Source organism: Spermophilus citellus, assembly GCF_964194105.1.
Source record: "Spermophilus citellus genome assembly, chromosome: 10".
Lineage (NCBI taxonomy): Eukaryota > Metazoa > Chordata > Mammalia > Rodentia > Sciuridae > Spermophilus > Spermophilus citellus.
Window position 1 is genome coordinate 119,488,112 of NC_138197.1, and position 17,762 is coordinate 119,505,873.

The 17,762-nt window shown below is 45.5% G+C and overlaps 1 protein-coding gene across 2 annotated transcripts in view; it reads left to right on the forward strand.

Moving 5' to 3' along the window:
* STAB2 (stabilin 2) overlaps positions 1-17,762 on the forward strand; it is a 155,410-nt gene that overhangs the window by 15,627 nt on the left and 122,021 nt on the right. The window contains exons 4-8 of one of the 2 annotated variants that reach the window (XM_081311104.1): positions 2,569-2,654; positions 3,461-3,530; positions 10,206-10,301; positions 15,166-15,291; positions 16,268-16,464. In XM_081311104.1, coding sequence (XP_081167230.1) covers positions 2,569-2,654; positions 3,461-3,530; positions 10,206-10,301; positions 15,166-15,291; positions 16,268-16,464 — 575 coding nt within the window. Of the gene's footprint in view, positions 1-2,568; positions 2,655-3,379; positions 3,531-10,205; positions 10,302-15,165; positions 15,292-16,267; positions 16,465-17,762 lie in introns of those variants that run through there. The other variant, XM_081311103.1, reaches the window with a different exon arrangement.

The following is a 17,762-nucleotide window of genomic DNA, read 5'->3' on the forward strand; positions in this document are numbered from 1 at the left end:
CCCACACTCTCAGGCGGTTCCTTCCTGATTCAGGTAGTTTCCTGTCTGCCACATCAGTTCTCAGTGGTATGGAGAGAGGAGCACCTTGCCGGGCCAGAGCTTGCTCACCCCCTCTCTGGACAGCTCACTTATCTCTGGTTCTGCCCCGTGGGATCCAGCAAAATTCACCAAATTCCCCAAACTCCATTTCCTAACTGAGGATACCACTGGACTCCATTTAGGCTCCATCTATTGAGGCCAAATCCAAGCCAACTGATCCATTCAGGATTAGGTCATTTTGGGTAAATGCTGAAAGCATCCAGTAGAGGGAGCTAGGAGGGCTCTGGTATTCTTCCTTTATCTCAGTATGTAAATCAGTATTATTTGGTTTTCCTTACTAGACTGGCAGGGCCGTGGAGACAGGGACCAGCTCTGTGTGCCCCACTTATATACCCAAGACCTTACATCAGTCCCACCACCTCCCAGTACCACCACACTGGGACCCAAACCTGCAACATGTGAACCTTTAAGGAACACACTACACCATGTCCCAACCATTGCACCCTAAAGTTCACGTATTGAAATCTAATCTCCAATGTGATGATATTGCAAACTGGGAGGAGATTATGACATGAGAGCAGAGCCTTGTGACTGGAATCAACGTCCTTATAGAAGAGGTCCCAAAGAGTTCCCTGGCCCCTTGCACCCATGTGAGGACACAGCAAAAGGCACCTTCTACAAACCAGGAAATGGGTCTCCACCAGACACTGAAGTTCTCAGCACCTGGATCTTTCCACCTGTACTTCCCAGCCTCCGGGACAAACACATTTCTGTTGTTTCTAAGCCACCCAGTCTGAGGTACCTTGTCATGGCAGCCCAAACCAACCAAGATACCAGCTTTTTCATTTTCTGTGAATGCTGATTCCATATGACAGGAGGAGGGTGGATAGCAGAGCACTCTGTGGCTCAGGGAAGCTTGGGGCAAAGATCTTTTATGCTGGGAGTAAAAAGTGGGGGAGCAGGAAGGTAGGCACTTCCAGGAGAGGCTGGCAAATGAGTCTCTTATTACCGCTTCCAGCTGGGTGACTTTAGACAGGTCATTTAACCACTCTGTGCTGTTGCTTATCTAGAAAGTGGGACTTGAAATAGCATGTAATTCAGGGCATTGCTGTGAGCTGTGCACACATGCATACTTTATTATTATCTATAGTTCTGTCGTTAGGTTTTGTGGAAGACACGTTTTCTTACATGAAATAATATTTGATCCTGCCCCTTCACATAAACACATTTCGTGGCCATGGGGTGACTTCAGCATGGCACTTGCAGATCTAGATACCTTATTTAAACAGGAAGAACCTAAACTGTCACTGAACCCATGTCAACTCACAGTGTGGACCAATACCAAGTATACGAAGAAAATAGAATTTTATTTTTATCCTCATTGCAGTAGTACCTTGAGTTTCTGTTGCTTATTTTTTTAATATTTTTTTTTGGTGTAGATGGAAACAACACAATACCTTTATTTTTATGTGATGCTGGGGATCAAACCCAGGTCCCCCTTGTGCTAGGCGAGCACTCTACTGCTGAGCCACAATCTCAGCCCTCTGTTGCTTATTTTAACTTCTCTGATTTTGGGCATCACAGTATCTGACTGTCTTGCTAAATGCCCCTCTGTCTCAACATGAAATTTAATGCTTAGTACATAATAGGAATTCCTTGAACATTTAGTGAATACCTATGAGACCTTCTAATAAATGGTAAATGCTCCGTTCCAGGTCTAGTTCAATTGAGAAGTAGAAAATGCATCCTTCTTTGGAATCAGCGTGTGGGTGAACTCGAAATATCTTTGCTTATCCTACTAAGCATTTTATTAACTAGCCCCAGCCACCCACCACTCCCACCGGGCAGCTTCCAAGTTCCATCCCCACCAAACTCATATCATTCCCAGTGCAGCCCAAGGCCTTTTGCAACTCTGAAACTTTGTACTTGCTTCTCTCTTCCTGAAACGCCCCTCCCTTTAAAGCATAACCAACTCCTACTGCACCTTCAAAACCCCAGCCTAAATGACTTCTCCTTGGGGATGCCTCTCAGATTCTCCAAGGAGCATAAATAGCTCCCTTTCCTGGGCCACCTCAGTTCCCTGCCCAGCACACTGATTCAAGGGCCTGGCCTTAGGGTTCTGTGAGGGCTACACTCAATTTCCAGCTGCGCAACTAAAAATGGTAAGACCCTGGGCAAGTCATGTGATCTCTATTCCGGTCTCCTAATCTGCTAACCAGCAGCACTAGCAGGCACCCCTACAGGTTGCAGGGGCATTGACTTAAGTAGATCATTGCAAAGTGTTAGCAAAGTCTCAAGAAGAAATGACAGAAGGTGGGGCTTCTATTCATGCTCCTGACTGTACTGAGAGTCACCCACATTCCTGTCTGCCTCCCCCATGAAGCCCTAGATGACACCAACAGGGTCTGCAAATATTTCTTGTCTCTGGAACTAGCACACCTGCTAGCACATAGTAGGTGCTTTGTGCATCATTGCAGAATGCTCCTGAGAAGTCTTGAAAGGATGACTCTGAGCTGTTTGACTTCCTAGAGTGCCCAGGAGGAGCAGAGTCACCCTGTAGCGGCAGGGGCCGTTGTGCTGATGGCATAGAAAGAGACGGGAGCTGCTCCTGCCAGGTAAGTAGAACATCTTCTCCCTCTCCCTGGCACCCGGGAGCCTCCTTAAACATAGGCACACGTGGTGGTGTATCTGAGGGGCAGCAGTGTTCATAAAAGACTATGCCATCTGCAATAAAGTCACCTCTTAGAGGCTGGGGGCCCTCTGGTGAGTTAATTAACTGCTCAGTCTTAACCGTATACATCTGTAAAATGGGTCTGAAATAAGATCTGTGCAATATCAAAGAAGTCAAGTGTGATCACACGTGCAATGCTCTTTGGTGACAGTCTCCAGGGCTATAGGGACTGTGGTCGTTGTTACTATTAATAATCCCAGCTGTTCACCAACTGCCCATTACCGCTTCCTCAGCATCCTTCGCCACCCCCTGGATCTGCTGATGGAAGAGTTTCTTTATCTCATGAAAGTGACTCTTTGCCAGTTTCAAGTCTTAGAGGTTTTTAAACACAAAGAAATGTTTCTGAAAGGATGGAGCTCAATGCCTTCAGAAATGCAAAACCAAGAGCCTTCTCTCCACACCCTCGGGTGAAGCTGTTTGTGGCTGTTCGCTTGCTGTCTATTTATATCTTTGGGACTGACAAAGCAGCTTTACTCTGCAGATCTCCATACCCTTAGCAAAAAGACGACCAGGTCCTCATGTCAGCATTATCACAAAAATAAGAAAGGTGCTGGAGAGGAGCTTGGAGACAGGCCCCAGGGAGGAGATATCTGAGAAAAAAACACTAAACCAGTCCACAGTGAGAAGCCCCCAGGCTCCCTGGGTATCGCAGGTCACCTTGGGTCTGATGTCATCCTGGTGGTTCTGCAGGAGGGGTTTGGTGGAACAGCCTGTGAAACCTGCGCTGATGACAACTTATTTGGACCCACCTGTTCGGAAGGTAGGTGGGTTTTTGTGTAATCAATGCATTTGTAAGGGTCCAGAGAGCCTGTTTCATAAGGGAAAACTCAGAACATGTAGCCAGGATGTAGTTGCATGTAGCCAGGTCTACAAAGGGAAAGCCAAAGTTGACAGTGAATGTAATCAATGGAGGGATGCGGAGAGAGAGAGCACTTCAAGTGGCCCCTCACCAGGATGCCTTCTGGCCTGCTTGGGAGGCACGTGGGTTCTGTTCCCTGACCTTCTGTTCCTTGCTGTAGGGCTTTTCTCTGAGGTCTTTCTGAATCCTAGTCTCAGTATAGATCCAGGGAACTCTCAGATCTACCATAGGTCCCCCCACATTCTAATATGCCCCTTCCTTTCGGGAATTCACAATTTTAACTGCCTGCAGCAGTCAGAGATTATTGATTCCACAATCAGCACACAAACCTGAGACCGGCTTATCCAACCTCTCATTTTTATTGTCCTCAGAAGTGGCCCTTGAGGTTTGAGTACAAGTTATTTATTTGGCAGGTGATCCCAAGAAGCACTTCCTTGAGAGAGTGACATGGGGTAAATAAAAGCTACACCATCTTGGAGTTATTTCTCTTATCCACAATGGGGTGGGAGCAATGCCTATCCAAAGACGCCCACACCGCAGCCTAGTCTCCGATGCCTAATCTCTGCTACCTGGCATGGCAAAGGGGAATGAAGATAGCAGATAGAATTAAGGTTGCCGATCAACTGATCTTCAAATAGAAGGTTGTCCTGAATTATCTGGGTGGGCCCAACGTAATCCCAAGGTCCTTCCATGTGTAGGAAGGGGACTCAGTGTCAGAGCAATGCAATGTGAGAAAGACTCAGCCAGCCATCCCTGGCTATGGAGATGGAAGTGGGCCAGGAGCCATAGAACATAGGCAGCCTCTAGAAGTTGGTTAAGGCAAGGAAACAGATTCTTTCCCAGAGCCTCCAATAAGGACCAACCTTGCCAACATCTTGATTTTAGTGCATTGATTTTGGATTTGGATTTCAGAAATATAAAACAATAGATCTGTGGTGTTTTCAGAGAGTAAATGTCTTTGTTCGTTTTCTATTGCTATAACAAAGTGCTTGAGGCTGAATAGTGTGTAAAGAAAAGACATTTATGCAGCTCACAATTTTGGAGATGAAAAGTCCAAACAGCATAGTGCTAGCTCTGGCAAGGACCCCCCTGACTACCTTACACCATGGTAGATGTGTGAGAGAGAGAGAGAGAGAGAGAGAGAGAGAGAGAGAGAGAGAGAGAGAGAGAGAGATCCCATACCAAGATAGAAAGCCAGAGGGAGGAGAGAGGCAAGTCTTGCTCTTTTACAACAACCCCTCTCTCAGGCCCCAACTGGAGTCCCAAGGGAACTACATCAGTCTCTTCCAAGGACACACCCCAGTCCTAATTACCTCCCAGTAAGCTCCACCTCTTAAAGGTCCCACCACCTCTTACCATCATCACACTGAGGACCAAGCCTCCAACATATAAACCCTTAAGGAACAAATGCAAACCATCACACTAAGTTTGTGGTGATTTGTTACAGCAGCAATAAGAAACTGATACACACAATCATCAGGGGAGAGCTGTCAATTCCTTGGCTCTTTCAGCATCAGTGAGTGCTCTGTCTGAACAGCTATCTTAAGCCTCACACCAGACTCCCAGGCAAAGAGTTGTAGGTGCTGGAAGTTGATTGAGATGCATGGAATCAGCAAGACCCAGGGAATGTAGGTGTGGTAGGGACAATGTCTTCCAGAGCCATTGCTCCCAAAAGGAGCATACTGGGTGCCCTTTCTCTAATACCACTTTGGTTCCAGTTCTATGGGAAAAAATTAGGTTTGGTAGACCACTTTGATTCAAATGTTTGGAAGAAAATCAACACACACACCCATACACACACATACACACACACACACCCTCATAAGTTCACCCACTCTGTAGTAGAGGTGTTGCTTCATTCCAATTCATACCTTGAAGGTAAGACACCATTGTGTCTTTATCTCCTGTACCTTCCACAGAGCTGCCCGCAGGGTAGACTCTCACAGCTTTAGTTGGTTGGATGAATGAATGAGTGAGTAAGTGAATGAATGAATATCTAATTCACTGCAGCAATGGCATGATTTCAGGAGGTAGCATGTGGAGGGCTGGAGCCTTGGCCTTACAGACAGACTGGACCTCAGCTCCAGGGCTACTAATTGTGGGAAACTAGATATGTTCATGACGCTCTCTCATGCTGTTTGTGTATTTTTTTATCTAAAAAATAGAAATAATATTGCCTCCTTCAGGGAGTACATAATGAGATAATCAGTGCACAATAAATATTAGCTGTTATTATTATTATTATTATTATTATTATTATTATTATTATTATTATTATCACCTAGTTTCCCCTAATCTAATTTCTTCACCAACAACTCCACATGAGATTATTTCATATGGGTATTAGAAAAAGCAAATTTTAAAAAGATATTGGTATTCTGTATGCTTCTTAATATTAAAATTACATTAAGGGTCAGTAACTAAAATATAACCAACCATTTATTGAGAAACAAAATGTTTCCTCTCGCATTGGCCCTTCCTTGCCATACTACTAGAATTTGAATTATATATACCAAATAAACACTAGATAGATACTATGCCAAATAAATCCTAAGTGAGAAGGAAGAAAGAAAATATGCAATGTTGCTTAGTACTCAGGAAAACTGAACAACTGGGAATGAAAAATTAGAAAGATGAACCATGTTAGCTCCAAGAAACTAGTGTGTGATGGGCACAGATGCACATGGAAGTTCCTCCATATAAAGGAAGTAACCTGCCTTCACAATTATTTGTGCAATGGAGAAAGCACAAGTGAAAAGAATAAAAATGGTTTGGAAACCTAAAATATTAAGGAGGAAGATTGGAAACTTAACCAGGATGCAGGAAAAAAAAAAAAACTCCATATTCTAAAATCCAATAGAACTTTCTGTGATGATGGAAATGTTCTATTTTTGCACTATTCAATATGGTAAATTGTTAACCACATGTCTACTGAGCACCCGAAACGTGGCTAATAACTGAGGAACTGAATTTAAATTTCAGTTCACATGACTTAAATTTAAGTACCATGCATGGCCAGTGGCCTGAGCGTGAAATCACCCCAATTGCTTTGTGACCCAGGGCAAACTATTTAACCTCCTTCAGCCTTCCGCCTCTGTAAAACAAGAGTAGGATTTATATAATGGAGTTTCCACAAAGCAAAGCTCCATGCAGCATATCACAGACACGAGCAATGGAAGCAAGTATTAAGTGAGGACAAAACCAGTCCAACACTGAGCAAGCCACCAAGGAATGAATGGATGATAGATGGATAGATGGATGACTGACTCGAAGGCTGCTCCAGTGGGCAAGGACCAGGGGCACTTGCAAGCCCTTTCAGCCAGGCATCCAGTCCAGCGTGGTGCTGGTCCTGGGGAAGTGGAAGCAGGCCAGCTGTTAGGTGCAGTCTGTTTTTAACTCTGACTTCCCCTGCTGCCAGAGCACTCTCCTTCCAGGCTGCTTATTGGTTAGGGATGAGTCAGAGCTGCTCCAGCCAAGGGCTTTCACCTCCGCTGCCAGTGCCCTCGGCGCTCAGTGCTCCCAGGGAGAGCAGAAGGCAAAGCCCTTGACATGACTCCTGAGTCAACACCACATTGTTAATGAGTAGCTAGCATTTACTGAGCACCTACTGTGTACCAGGCAGTATGGATTGAGGTCTCCCATACACACTCCCTTTGGAGCCTCAGTACACCTCAAATTAGTATCCTCATGCTGCAGATGAGGAGCAGAGGTCATCTGAGGCCATGCTGCATTATGGGGGCAGAGGCAGGATTCAACCCAGGTGTCTGGCTGATTTAACCCCTTACAGCTGGATTTTGTCCTCACTGAGCACTGCACCCATCTGCCCCTGGTGAGCATTAGACCCCAGGTAGGTGGGATCATAGGGATAAGATTAGGTCCCTATCCCAAGGAGCTGAAAATGAGAGCAACAATTATACACTGGGAACACAGGAGATGGAGCAGCTCATCCCACCATGGGAGATGTCTGCACCCTCCTCTGGCCAGAGTGACCTGGCTTTGACCACCTTAAGGTCACACCACCTGAGTTTCATGTGTCTCTAGAGATTTGCTGAGGCCCATTCACAGAGCACTAAGGGCTTTCAGCAATCATCTGGGAATCCCTGGGCCACTTACTTTTCCTTCCCAAGGACACTCTCTTGGCACTGGCTGGTGGCTCTGCACTGTGGCGTCAGTGGTTTTGGAACGCCACCTGTGCCAGGTCAGTTGATCTAGTGCAGAGTCGGCAGTGGAAGACAGGAGGAGGGGGAGGCTCGCGCCAGGATCCAGGGCCCAGAGCGCGCAGCCGGGAGGGCAAGTGTACCAGGGAGGACAACACGTGGGGCTAGGACCTGAGTCACCATTCCACCCACCTCCTGTGCCTCCACCCTCCTCCACTGGCTAGTGGCAGCCTTGGGACAAAGATCAACCCCATATCCCCCAGGATCTGGATCCCCAGAGGCATATTTATATACTTAGTGCCTAGTACAGAGCCTGCCACCAGGTGGGAGCTGGGTAAATTTTTTTATTGAATTGAATGCAATTGCATCAAGTCCCTCATAGTCCACCCCTGTCCCCACTCCAGTCATCTCCAGAGCCAACATGACTTCTCTCCAGGGCTTATCTATTCTAAAAACTATAGCCCTGGGCAACATCGAAGTGCTTTGCTAAAACAGAAACAGTGAAGGCAGACTGACAATTGCAAAACCAATTTAATTATCCAATTCTTTGGGTAAAACCTTAAGCTGGTTCTCTCCCATTTTTTCCTAATCTGTATATACAAGGGTATTAATGATTATCACTAATAATTATTATTATTACTAATAATTATTATTAATACAAGGGTATTAATGACACCTACCTCACACAGTGCTATGAACATTAAATTAGATAATGCATGCAAAGCACTTGGCAAAATGCCTGCTAGATAGTAAGTGCTCAATAAAAGGAAGGATAGACCCAGGCCTAAGGTGAGGTGCATGGGGGATATACCTCAAATGCAGAATTCAAGAAGGAACCAAAAAACCCCATCAGTAATCAAGACAAATAATCACATTAGTTTCCCAGGGTTACTGAAACAAAGCTCATCAAACTAGGTGGCTTATGGTCTCCCTTCTCCAAGCTAGAAGTTCAAAATCAAGGTGCTGGCAGGCCATGCTCCTTTTGGAGCTTCTAGACGGTTCCTCCCCACCTCTCCAGCTTCTGGTAGCCCCGGGTGTTCCTGGACTGTGGCAACCTCACTCCCTCTCGGCTTCCATCTTCCCAAGGCCTCCTCCTCTGGTGGGTCTTCATCTTCTCAGAAGGACAAGGTCACATTGGATGAAGCGCCCACCTCTTCCAGTATGACCTCATCTCAACTAATTACAGATGAGAATCCAATTTCCAAATAGGGTCATTCTGAGGTCCTGTGGTTTAGGACTCCACCATATTGTTTTGGGAGACAAAATCAGCCTAGAGCAGTGATCATATAAAATTCCTGAACAAAACATCAAACTGTTAATTAAAGGCAAGATTCAACTCTCCACTTGGGCCACCCTGCCTCACCCTCCCCATCCTAATCCCGGCCCTGCCAGATGTGTCCTTCTTTAAACTTTAGTCATATAGTTGATCCCGCCAGTTACCTGGTGACGAGTTCTGCTCCCTCACATGTTGAAGTATGACATCAGAGAAGCAGGCGGAGGCAAGCATATAAAGCAGGGTTTATTTAAAAAGGGGTAACATGGACTTCTGCCTCTCCCAGGAGGGAGAAGGGGGCCATGGCTGGTATTCTGGTGTCCCAAGAAGCGAGGTGTTCAGCCTTTGGATGTCTTAGGCTTTCTTTGTTCTCCTGCTCTCTTCCTCCTTATCCTTCTCCTTCCTGCCTATGTGACTAGGCCCAGGAAATGCTCGGTGGGGTGGCCAAAGGGTGGGAAACAGGTGGGCTGAAGGGGAAGGGCAGGATGGAGCAGCCCGGGACACATTAACAGCTTTACAACTCAGTGTAGGGAGGGACAATTCCTGGGACAGGTTGCCTTAACCGAAGGTTGGAGCAGGGGAAGGTCATCACCATAGGGTGGAGGAGGGCTCTGAAGGCTTTCAGCCCCTCAGGGGGCAGTCTCCAACTTCCCAGCCTCACTCAAATTGGCCTCCGTGATCTGACCTGACTCGATTTGCCTGTCTATACCGACTGCCTGTCTGATTCTGGCTTCATAGTTATGGCATTGTCCTAAGAAACTGTTAAAGATACTGTGAGGAAACAGAGTGAAGGAAGGCCCGCCCAGGTGTTCCAGTCTAATAAGGGAGAAAATAGACAAGAAAGAAATAGGCAGCCCTGACAGCTGTCCCCTGGCAGAGGGCCTCATTATCCTCAGGAGGCTGTGATGATCCCCTGCTGACCGCAAGCATTTCACAAATGTCACCACCAGACAAAGACTCACGACAGAAATCCTAGGCATCATGATCTGCATGCTGTACATTGAAACATGGAAGGAAAGATGAAGTCGGGGTTCAAACTAGTGTCTCAGGAACTTCAAACCCATGGTTTCCTCCATCTGCCTAAAAACACGACCTTCGCAGAGTCTTTATATCCGATCACGAAACTCGCCCCTTTTCTGCCTGCAGTGTGCAACTGTGTGCATGGCGTGTGCAACAGGGGACTGGAGGGCGACGGGACCTGCGAGTGCTACTCTGCCTACACTGGCCCCAGCTGTGACCAACGTAAGCACTGCCAGCTTCCTTAAGGCTGCGCCAGACCAAAGGGGCACCGGTGAGGTGTACACGGTCCAAGTTTGCATCCATTACTGGGGTTCTATGGGGGGTGGGGCAGCACCACGTTTCACTGGAGGAAACCAAACTTGAAAAAGGGAAGCGCCAAGGGAAAAGAAAAGAAGAAGAAAGGAGCCAAAGGTGGGAAGGGGAGGGGGAGAGCACTGACACAGTGGTCCAGGAGGTGGAGCTGCAGGAGAGGGTGGAGGGGAGAACAGAGAGGGAGGCCTTCTCCCTGCCGGGAAGCCAGCAGAAGCCACTGCTACATGCTACTCAGCTAGTAAAGGAGATGAGACAGAGCGTCTCAAGGGCAAAATACATTCGCCACCAAAGGGGGAGGAGACAAAGGCTCCCCAAGGCCAAGTAACCTGCCAAAGGTCACGGAACTAGTAGAGAAGTGGGATTTCCACCGTTTGAATCCACAGGAAATTCTCTAAACAGGCTATTACACTGGGTCCCCTTAGGAGAGAGAAGTCACAGGGCCATTGAAACAAGAGAAGCTGAATATGAAAATTAGTAAATTCTGGTAGAATTTGGTAGAAGAGTAGCTGTAGAAAAAAAAAATGCCAAAAGATCTCTAGGGGTGCTGGGGCATAACAAAGAAAGGAGAAACTTGGAGAGAGGTGGCCATCAGCAAGCCTGGAGTCACACCTTGTTGAAGAGTGTATGGTGGCAGAGAAGTTGGCTGTTTGGCCCAGGCCAGCATTCGACTAGTCACCTAGCAGCTACAGGGCACTGGAGAGCTGAGGCTGGTGGGCTAGGGTGCAGAGGAAATGGGGGGTGTGGCCTGGAAGATGCAGGGTCTCTGTGGGGAGGGCCAGCGGAGGTGGTCACTGGGTCCAGGCCAAGAATCCGAGGTCACCAAGAAACGGTGCAGGCTGGGTGCACAGCTAGGGCAGAGCATCCTTGAACAGAGGATGCTGCTGCAGCAGTCGCAGCACAGCTCTGCGCCCTGCATCAAGAAGAGGACCAACTGCCTCCGGCTATGTCCCGCCAGCGCCCTCTACTGGCAAAGCTTAACATCTCTCTATAAAGGAGAAGCCCACAGGACGGCAGAGCAGGTTCTGAAGGGTAAATGTGGAGCTGAGAGGTTAAGCACTCAGGCTGACCACTTACCTTATCCACTGGATTTTATAATATAAATTTATATTTATATTCAAAATTTATATTTATGATATAAAATTCCTCCTATAAAGTGGAAGCCTCAGACAAGGTTGGAATTCAACAACTGCAAACTAATTAAGCCACGGTAACAAGGTGAGTAAAATCCAGCCTATGCAATCTCAGGGGGAAGGTGCCCTGCTCTGGCCTGGCGGCCTCCCTGCCCACTGCTCCTGTCACTGTCCAGTGAGATGAGCAGAGATCTTCTCGGTAAGACAGAGACCCAGGCCAGAAAGCAGCCTAACAGAGAACACTCTCTAATTTGCCTCCCAGTGCAAAATTATTTCTGTCAGGTCAAAAGATAAATAAGAGACTGAGACAAAAATATTTGCAATTCACATGACAGCTGAAGTTTTATAATAATATGAATTCTATGAGCCAATTTTGAAAATAGGTCTAAGAGCAGCTAGTACTCAGAATATGAAATGAAAACCAGCAATAAACATTTAAAGGATCATAACCCCCCCCCCCCAAGAAATCCCACAATACAAATTAAAGCCATATTGAAATAGAGAGGACGTTCTGGGGGTTCTGTTTGGGTTTGGTCTCAATTTTTTTCCCAATGTAGTAATCTATTCTATGCCTATGCGAAAAGTGACATTGGCAGTGTGGACTCCTACAACCTATGGGGTTGTGTTCTAGGCATGCTTGTAGGATGCTAGGCTAGCTTGCATTCTAAGGCATGCTTATAGGATGCTGCTGTGGATTTACCCTGGAGGAAAAGGAGGGCTGTGTACATGTGCATACAGGGGAAGAATATATGTTCAGAGAAGTTCATGGCAATATTGTTTATAAAAAATAAACAAACTGGGGATAACTTGAATATTGAAATTGGTTGAATAAATTCTTATACATCCATTACTAGTTAGGATAATGCCAGTTGCTATAAGAAATAAACACAAAAGTTCAGTGGCTTAACACTATGGCTCCAAGACTACACACCAAAGTGCCCCTATATATCAAATCAAGTGTCCTGGTCACCATTGAAGATTTTAAATTGTTGAGGGGAATACAGTTATATGTCTGCTGGATACCACAGGAACTTCTAGCTTGAGTCAATTAGTGATTCCAACTTTTGGTCACACTTCATTTCTTTCTATGACATTATGTGTCTGTTCGATGGATACTATGATAAAAAAAAAAAAGTGCCAGGTAAACATCAAAGATGAGAATGAGAATGTTGGTTAAGTCTGATGCCAAGGTTTAAGAAATTGTGCAAGAGGCCCAACAGATCATTTGTAGTTGTTTAGGAATGAGATGGAGATACTTTTCTTTCTATTTACTTTTCACAATGGCTACTAAGTTCTCAGGACATAAATAGTTACTAAGTTCTTTGGTTCTGGGCTTCATCAACAGAGCTATTAGGTATATCTTTGTGGGTAGAGGCATCATCCACAATTATTGAGGCACTAAAGGCACCATGAGTGGAGACACTGGTGAACCTCTGGCTGAATACAACAGAGGCAAAGTTCTCAACCTGTGACTAATGTAGGTGACCTCGCTGGTGCCAGTTTGCCGCCACTTGTTTTTGGGGGTTCCAGATCTTTCCATCTTGGGATTATTCCATTCTCTGGCTCCTCTGAGTGCTTTGCCTCCAGCCACAGAAAGGAAAGGAGAGGGCAAAGAAGGAGAGGGTGAAGTGCAGAAAAATACCTAAAACTTCCATCCGTGCAAACCCGAGTCCCATGAGCCCTTCTGGATGCAAAGGAGGGTGGAAAGTGTCATCCCATGGGGTAAGATGCTTCTGGGTACTATTTCTCCTTTATGGGAGGGGTGGAAGGATATGCTCTGAGCCTGTGGTTCAACAGGCTGCTAATGGGAGACAGGTCTCCAGGAGTCCCACATCTGTGTGCATCTTGAGAGCAACACACTGGGTACCCTTCATTCCATTCATCTTTTCCAAAATGTTAGTATTTTGAAATCCAACCTTTTTGCCTGTTCTGTGATAATGAAGATGGTCGTCACTAGTATTTCTCCTTTTGCTAATCAGCAAGATATGGAGGCTTAGCAATAGAGGGTGCCAGAGGAACAGTGGAGGAGCAGTTTTCTCTTCTTGCTTCCCCGTGTAGCTCATTGTCCTGAAGAACAACTTTTCTCCTTCACTCAGTCCCATACAGATTCTCCAGTGCCAGGTCACTGCAAAGATCAGCTTTCTCCAGCACTTGGACACTGAGCATCATCCATTGCTTGATTCAGGCAATGATGGCACAGCCAGGAGCCCCAGACAGCACAGGCCCGGGCCCAGCTCAGGGTGTCCTGCACCCACTCTCCTCAGCCTCATGCGCACCCAGGGGTCTGCAGAGCTGGCCACCTAGAAAGCCAGTCACCACACCTTCATGGTCCCGAGCTGCCCAAGCCACACATAGGTGTACACTACACTTCAGGGAAGGTGGCTTCATAGTTCCTAGTTCCAGTAGCACCCCAATGGCCAGTAGTTTTCCTGGGAACTTAATGAATTATGAAGCTTGGTTTTTCTAAGAGGACAGTCTTCCTGGCGCCCAAGAAGGCAGATTTCCAATAAGTCTCATAATTGAAAAACTTCAGAAACTTTTCCTGGTAGTGACCAAGGCCATGCCCTTTCCAGTGACATCTGTATCTCAGCCCTAGAAGGAGGGAAGTTCCCCCTGAGGTACTCATCTTAGTCCTAGGAAAGTAGTTTCTCTTTACATATCTGCCATTCCTTTATTCCTTAGAATTCTTTGTTAACTCTTACTGTCTAATTTTTCATGACTCCAACTCTTCATTCATAAATTGTTATAGTAAAACTTCTCCATTCAAATCATTATGTGTCTAAGCCCTAAATAATACATGGCCCATTATTTTAAAAATAATAATAATAATAACTCAGAAGCTCTGCTAAAACAAAATTCATTCTATTTGTTATGTCAATCTGACCCTCTTTGTGTCACCCTGAGGGAACTGGGCTTGGATAAACTGCTGAGACTGCCTATTGCTCCTGATATGAGTAATACCTGTCCTTCATCTCTGACCCAGGAGTCTCATATCTTCTACCAGCATCCACAACACTGCGTCAGCCCAACTTGTTAGCCTTGCAAATTGGCCAATATGTCAGCCTCTTCATAGTCCTCAACAGCCATCTATGTTACACTTGTTTTATGAAATATTATACAGTTATTAGAGATTAAAGTAGATCCTTAAAGACTTCCACAATGCGTTGTTAAATTAAAAATCAGATTGCTAAGTATTTTAACAGGATTACATAAAATCATGTAAATAAATTTATTTTAAAATGTCCTATATTGGCCATTGATATTGGTTACTTTAGGAGTAGAACTGGAGAGTGAGATTTTTTGGAAAAAAAAATTAGTTCCCAGCAGCTCGGGAGGCTGAGGCAGGAGAATCACAAGTTCAAATTCGGTTGTAGCAACTTAGCAAGGCCTTTAAGCCACTTAGTGAAACCCTGTCTGAAAATAAAAAATTAAACAAGAGCTAGGGATATGGCTTACTGGTAAGGCACCTCTGGGTTCAATCCCCAGTAACAGGAAAAAAAAATAGTTTTTACTTTGTATATTCTATATTTTTTAAATTATGGCAATGAGTCTGCAATATTTTAATAGAAGGAAGCACTGAAGATTGGGATTTTCTGAAATGGTTCTTCTACTCATGCAAGTGCCTCAACAATCTTTCTGTCCAGCCATCCCCGAGTGTGCGGCTTTACTGTGCCCAGAAAATTCCAGATGTGCACCTTCCGACGAAGACGAAACCAAACTAGAATGCAAATGCCTTCCCAATTACAAAGGCGACGGCAAGAGCTGCGAGCGTGAGTAGACTCTCAATCCACTGGCTCGTTGGCTGCGATGTTTGGGTGACTTAACAGGAAAACAAAAACCTCACAGCCTCCTCCATATTAACACAGACACCGGGCTGGGGATGTGGCTCAAGCGGTAGCGCGCTCGCCTGGCATGCGCGCGACCCCGGGTTCGATCCTCAGCACCACATACCAACAAAGATGTTGTGTCCGCCGAGAACTAAAAAATAAATATTAAAAAAAAAAACCACAGACACCACTTCTACTTCTCCCGTGTAGCTCAGTGTCATTTATAAAGAGCACCAGGCAAAAAAGTCACACATGGTAGAAATTGCCTTTGATAAAACACAATTTCTCCTATTATCCAAGCCTATTTATAAATTTTCAGATCTTTTTAGATCAATACTAGTGTAAGATGTGGTGCTTCTTTTTTTAAATTTTTCTTCACGTGCCTATTTTGCTTATGAGAGGCTGATTGTATACCTGTTAAGAAGACGAGCTCCACAGCCAGGCTGCCTGGGTTCAAATCCTAGATCTGCCTTTCACTGACTACATAACTGTTAACCTGCTTGTGCCTCGGTATTTCTATCCACCCAAAGCCAGTGATAATGGTCCCTTCTTTAGGAGATTGGTGCAAAGATTAAATGAGTTACTATGTGGCAGATGCCTTGAACAGGACCCAGGGCTTACTATAAATTTTACAAGAATTAGTGTTATCTTTCCTGCTGTTTTATATTTAATTTCACACTTAATATGGCATTACCATTATATTAGTCCACCTCTGGAGTTGCAATTTCTGATGGTCATATGTAAATCTATCTGGTGGAGGAGGGGAGGGCAGAAGGATGAGATGAATATTTCTCTCTTAAAACTGCTTGAATTTCCTACGTGGCTCTGACACCCTGTGACCCACAGCTCCCTCCCAGCTCAGTTTTCCTTCTGCACCCCGATGTGCTCACTGCCTCTCATTTTGTCATTGCCTCTCAAGCCATCAATCCGTGTTTACAAAACGTCTGCCATCCTCATGCTGATTGCACATACCTGGGACCAAATCAGCACAGCTGTACCTGCAAAGACGGCTACCGCGGGGATGGCCACGTGTGCTTACCGGTGGACCCCTGTCAAACTAATTTTGGAAACTGCCCTATCAAATCCACAGTGTGCAAATATGATGGGCCAGGACAGGTGAGCTGTAAGCACATGGAACTGATGTGTCTAGAAATAGGGCAACCCACCCAAGGTAGCCCTGTGCCATTGCTTTATTTGTCTTTCATGCTTCTGTTTCTCCCATTGATGCTAAATTTGGGCTTCTTCTCCAAACAGTCCTCAGTGTGCTCAGGGGCTGATCCCGGCGGTTCCCCACCCAGTCTACCCTCCATACTCAGGCTTTCCCAGTTCCCAGTGCCCTGTGCTCTCATTCATCACAGTCCTCAATGGTGACTGACAAAATAAGCACATAATTCAAAGTTAGATTAACAAGCCCACCTTAATTAACCAAGACTTGTGGGCGTGTGATTGACTTTCATCTTCAATCATCCATCCTATGTCTTTTTAAGTTAAAGGGGGCTCTCAGCGCCAAAAATACTCTGTTGCAAAAGAGGTTAACACTGATCAAATGTTGATGGCACTGGCAGCTGCAGGGAGCATTGGGACATCCTAAGGTGAGATGTTGCCCTATAAATCATATTGCAACCAACCTTGACTGACAAAAATTGTCCTCGTTAGGAGATCTTGGCAAAGCATTCCAGTTGAAAGAGTCCTATCCCTCATACCTCAAATACTTGATGGGTGTCTCCTGTGTCCAGGGCTACAAATCCAGTCCTCAACACAGAAGGATATTGCTGCTCAGGAAGGAGGAAAGGTTCTGTGTCCAGCCCAAACACAGCCATGGTCCCCTGCAGTCCACCAGCACCCCATAAGAATGTACCTGGAATTCTCTACAGAGAATTTGCCATCTCTCTCCTCCAGGGAGAAAGAAGGTGTCATACAACAATTTCACTAATGATTCTGAGGCAGGTTTGCAGAGAAATTCAAGAGGCTAAATCCTTATTCTCAAAATGAGAACCTTTATAGAAAAAGGCATGTTATGTCATGAATGACAGGACCTTGGGAGTGAGATTGAAAATGTGCCTTGTCTCTTCAAAAATGGGTCCCAAGGTAGATCTTCAAGTCTTAGAAGCTCTGTGTTCTCCACCCATGATTCCAGAGAAGCACAGTGATATTTCAATCTGCATAATTCTTTTTTGGGTTGTGGGGTGGATCTGCATATTCTAGAATGTTTAACAGCATCCTTGGTCTCTAGAAACTCCATCCTCCTCCCCATGTGACAATCAAAAAATGTCTCCAGACATTGCCATTGCTATCTGAGTTGGAGTCAAAAGACTCCAGGTTTTATTCTCCAGATATTATTCTAGAACAATAATACCTCCCATTTGATTGCCAATCTCCACTCATCTATAGATAATCAAAAAATAGTGATTATG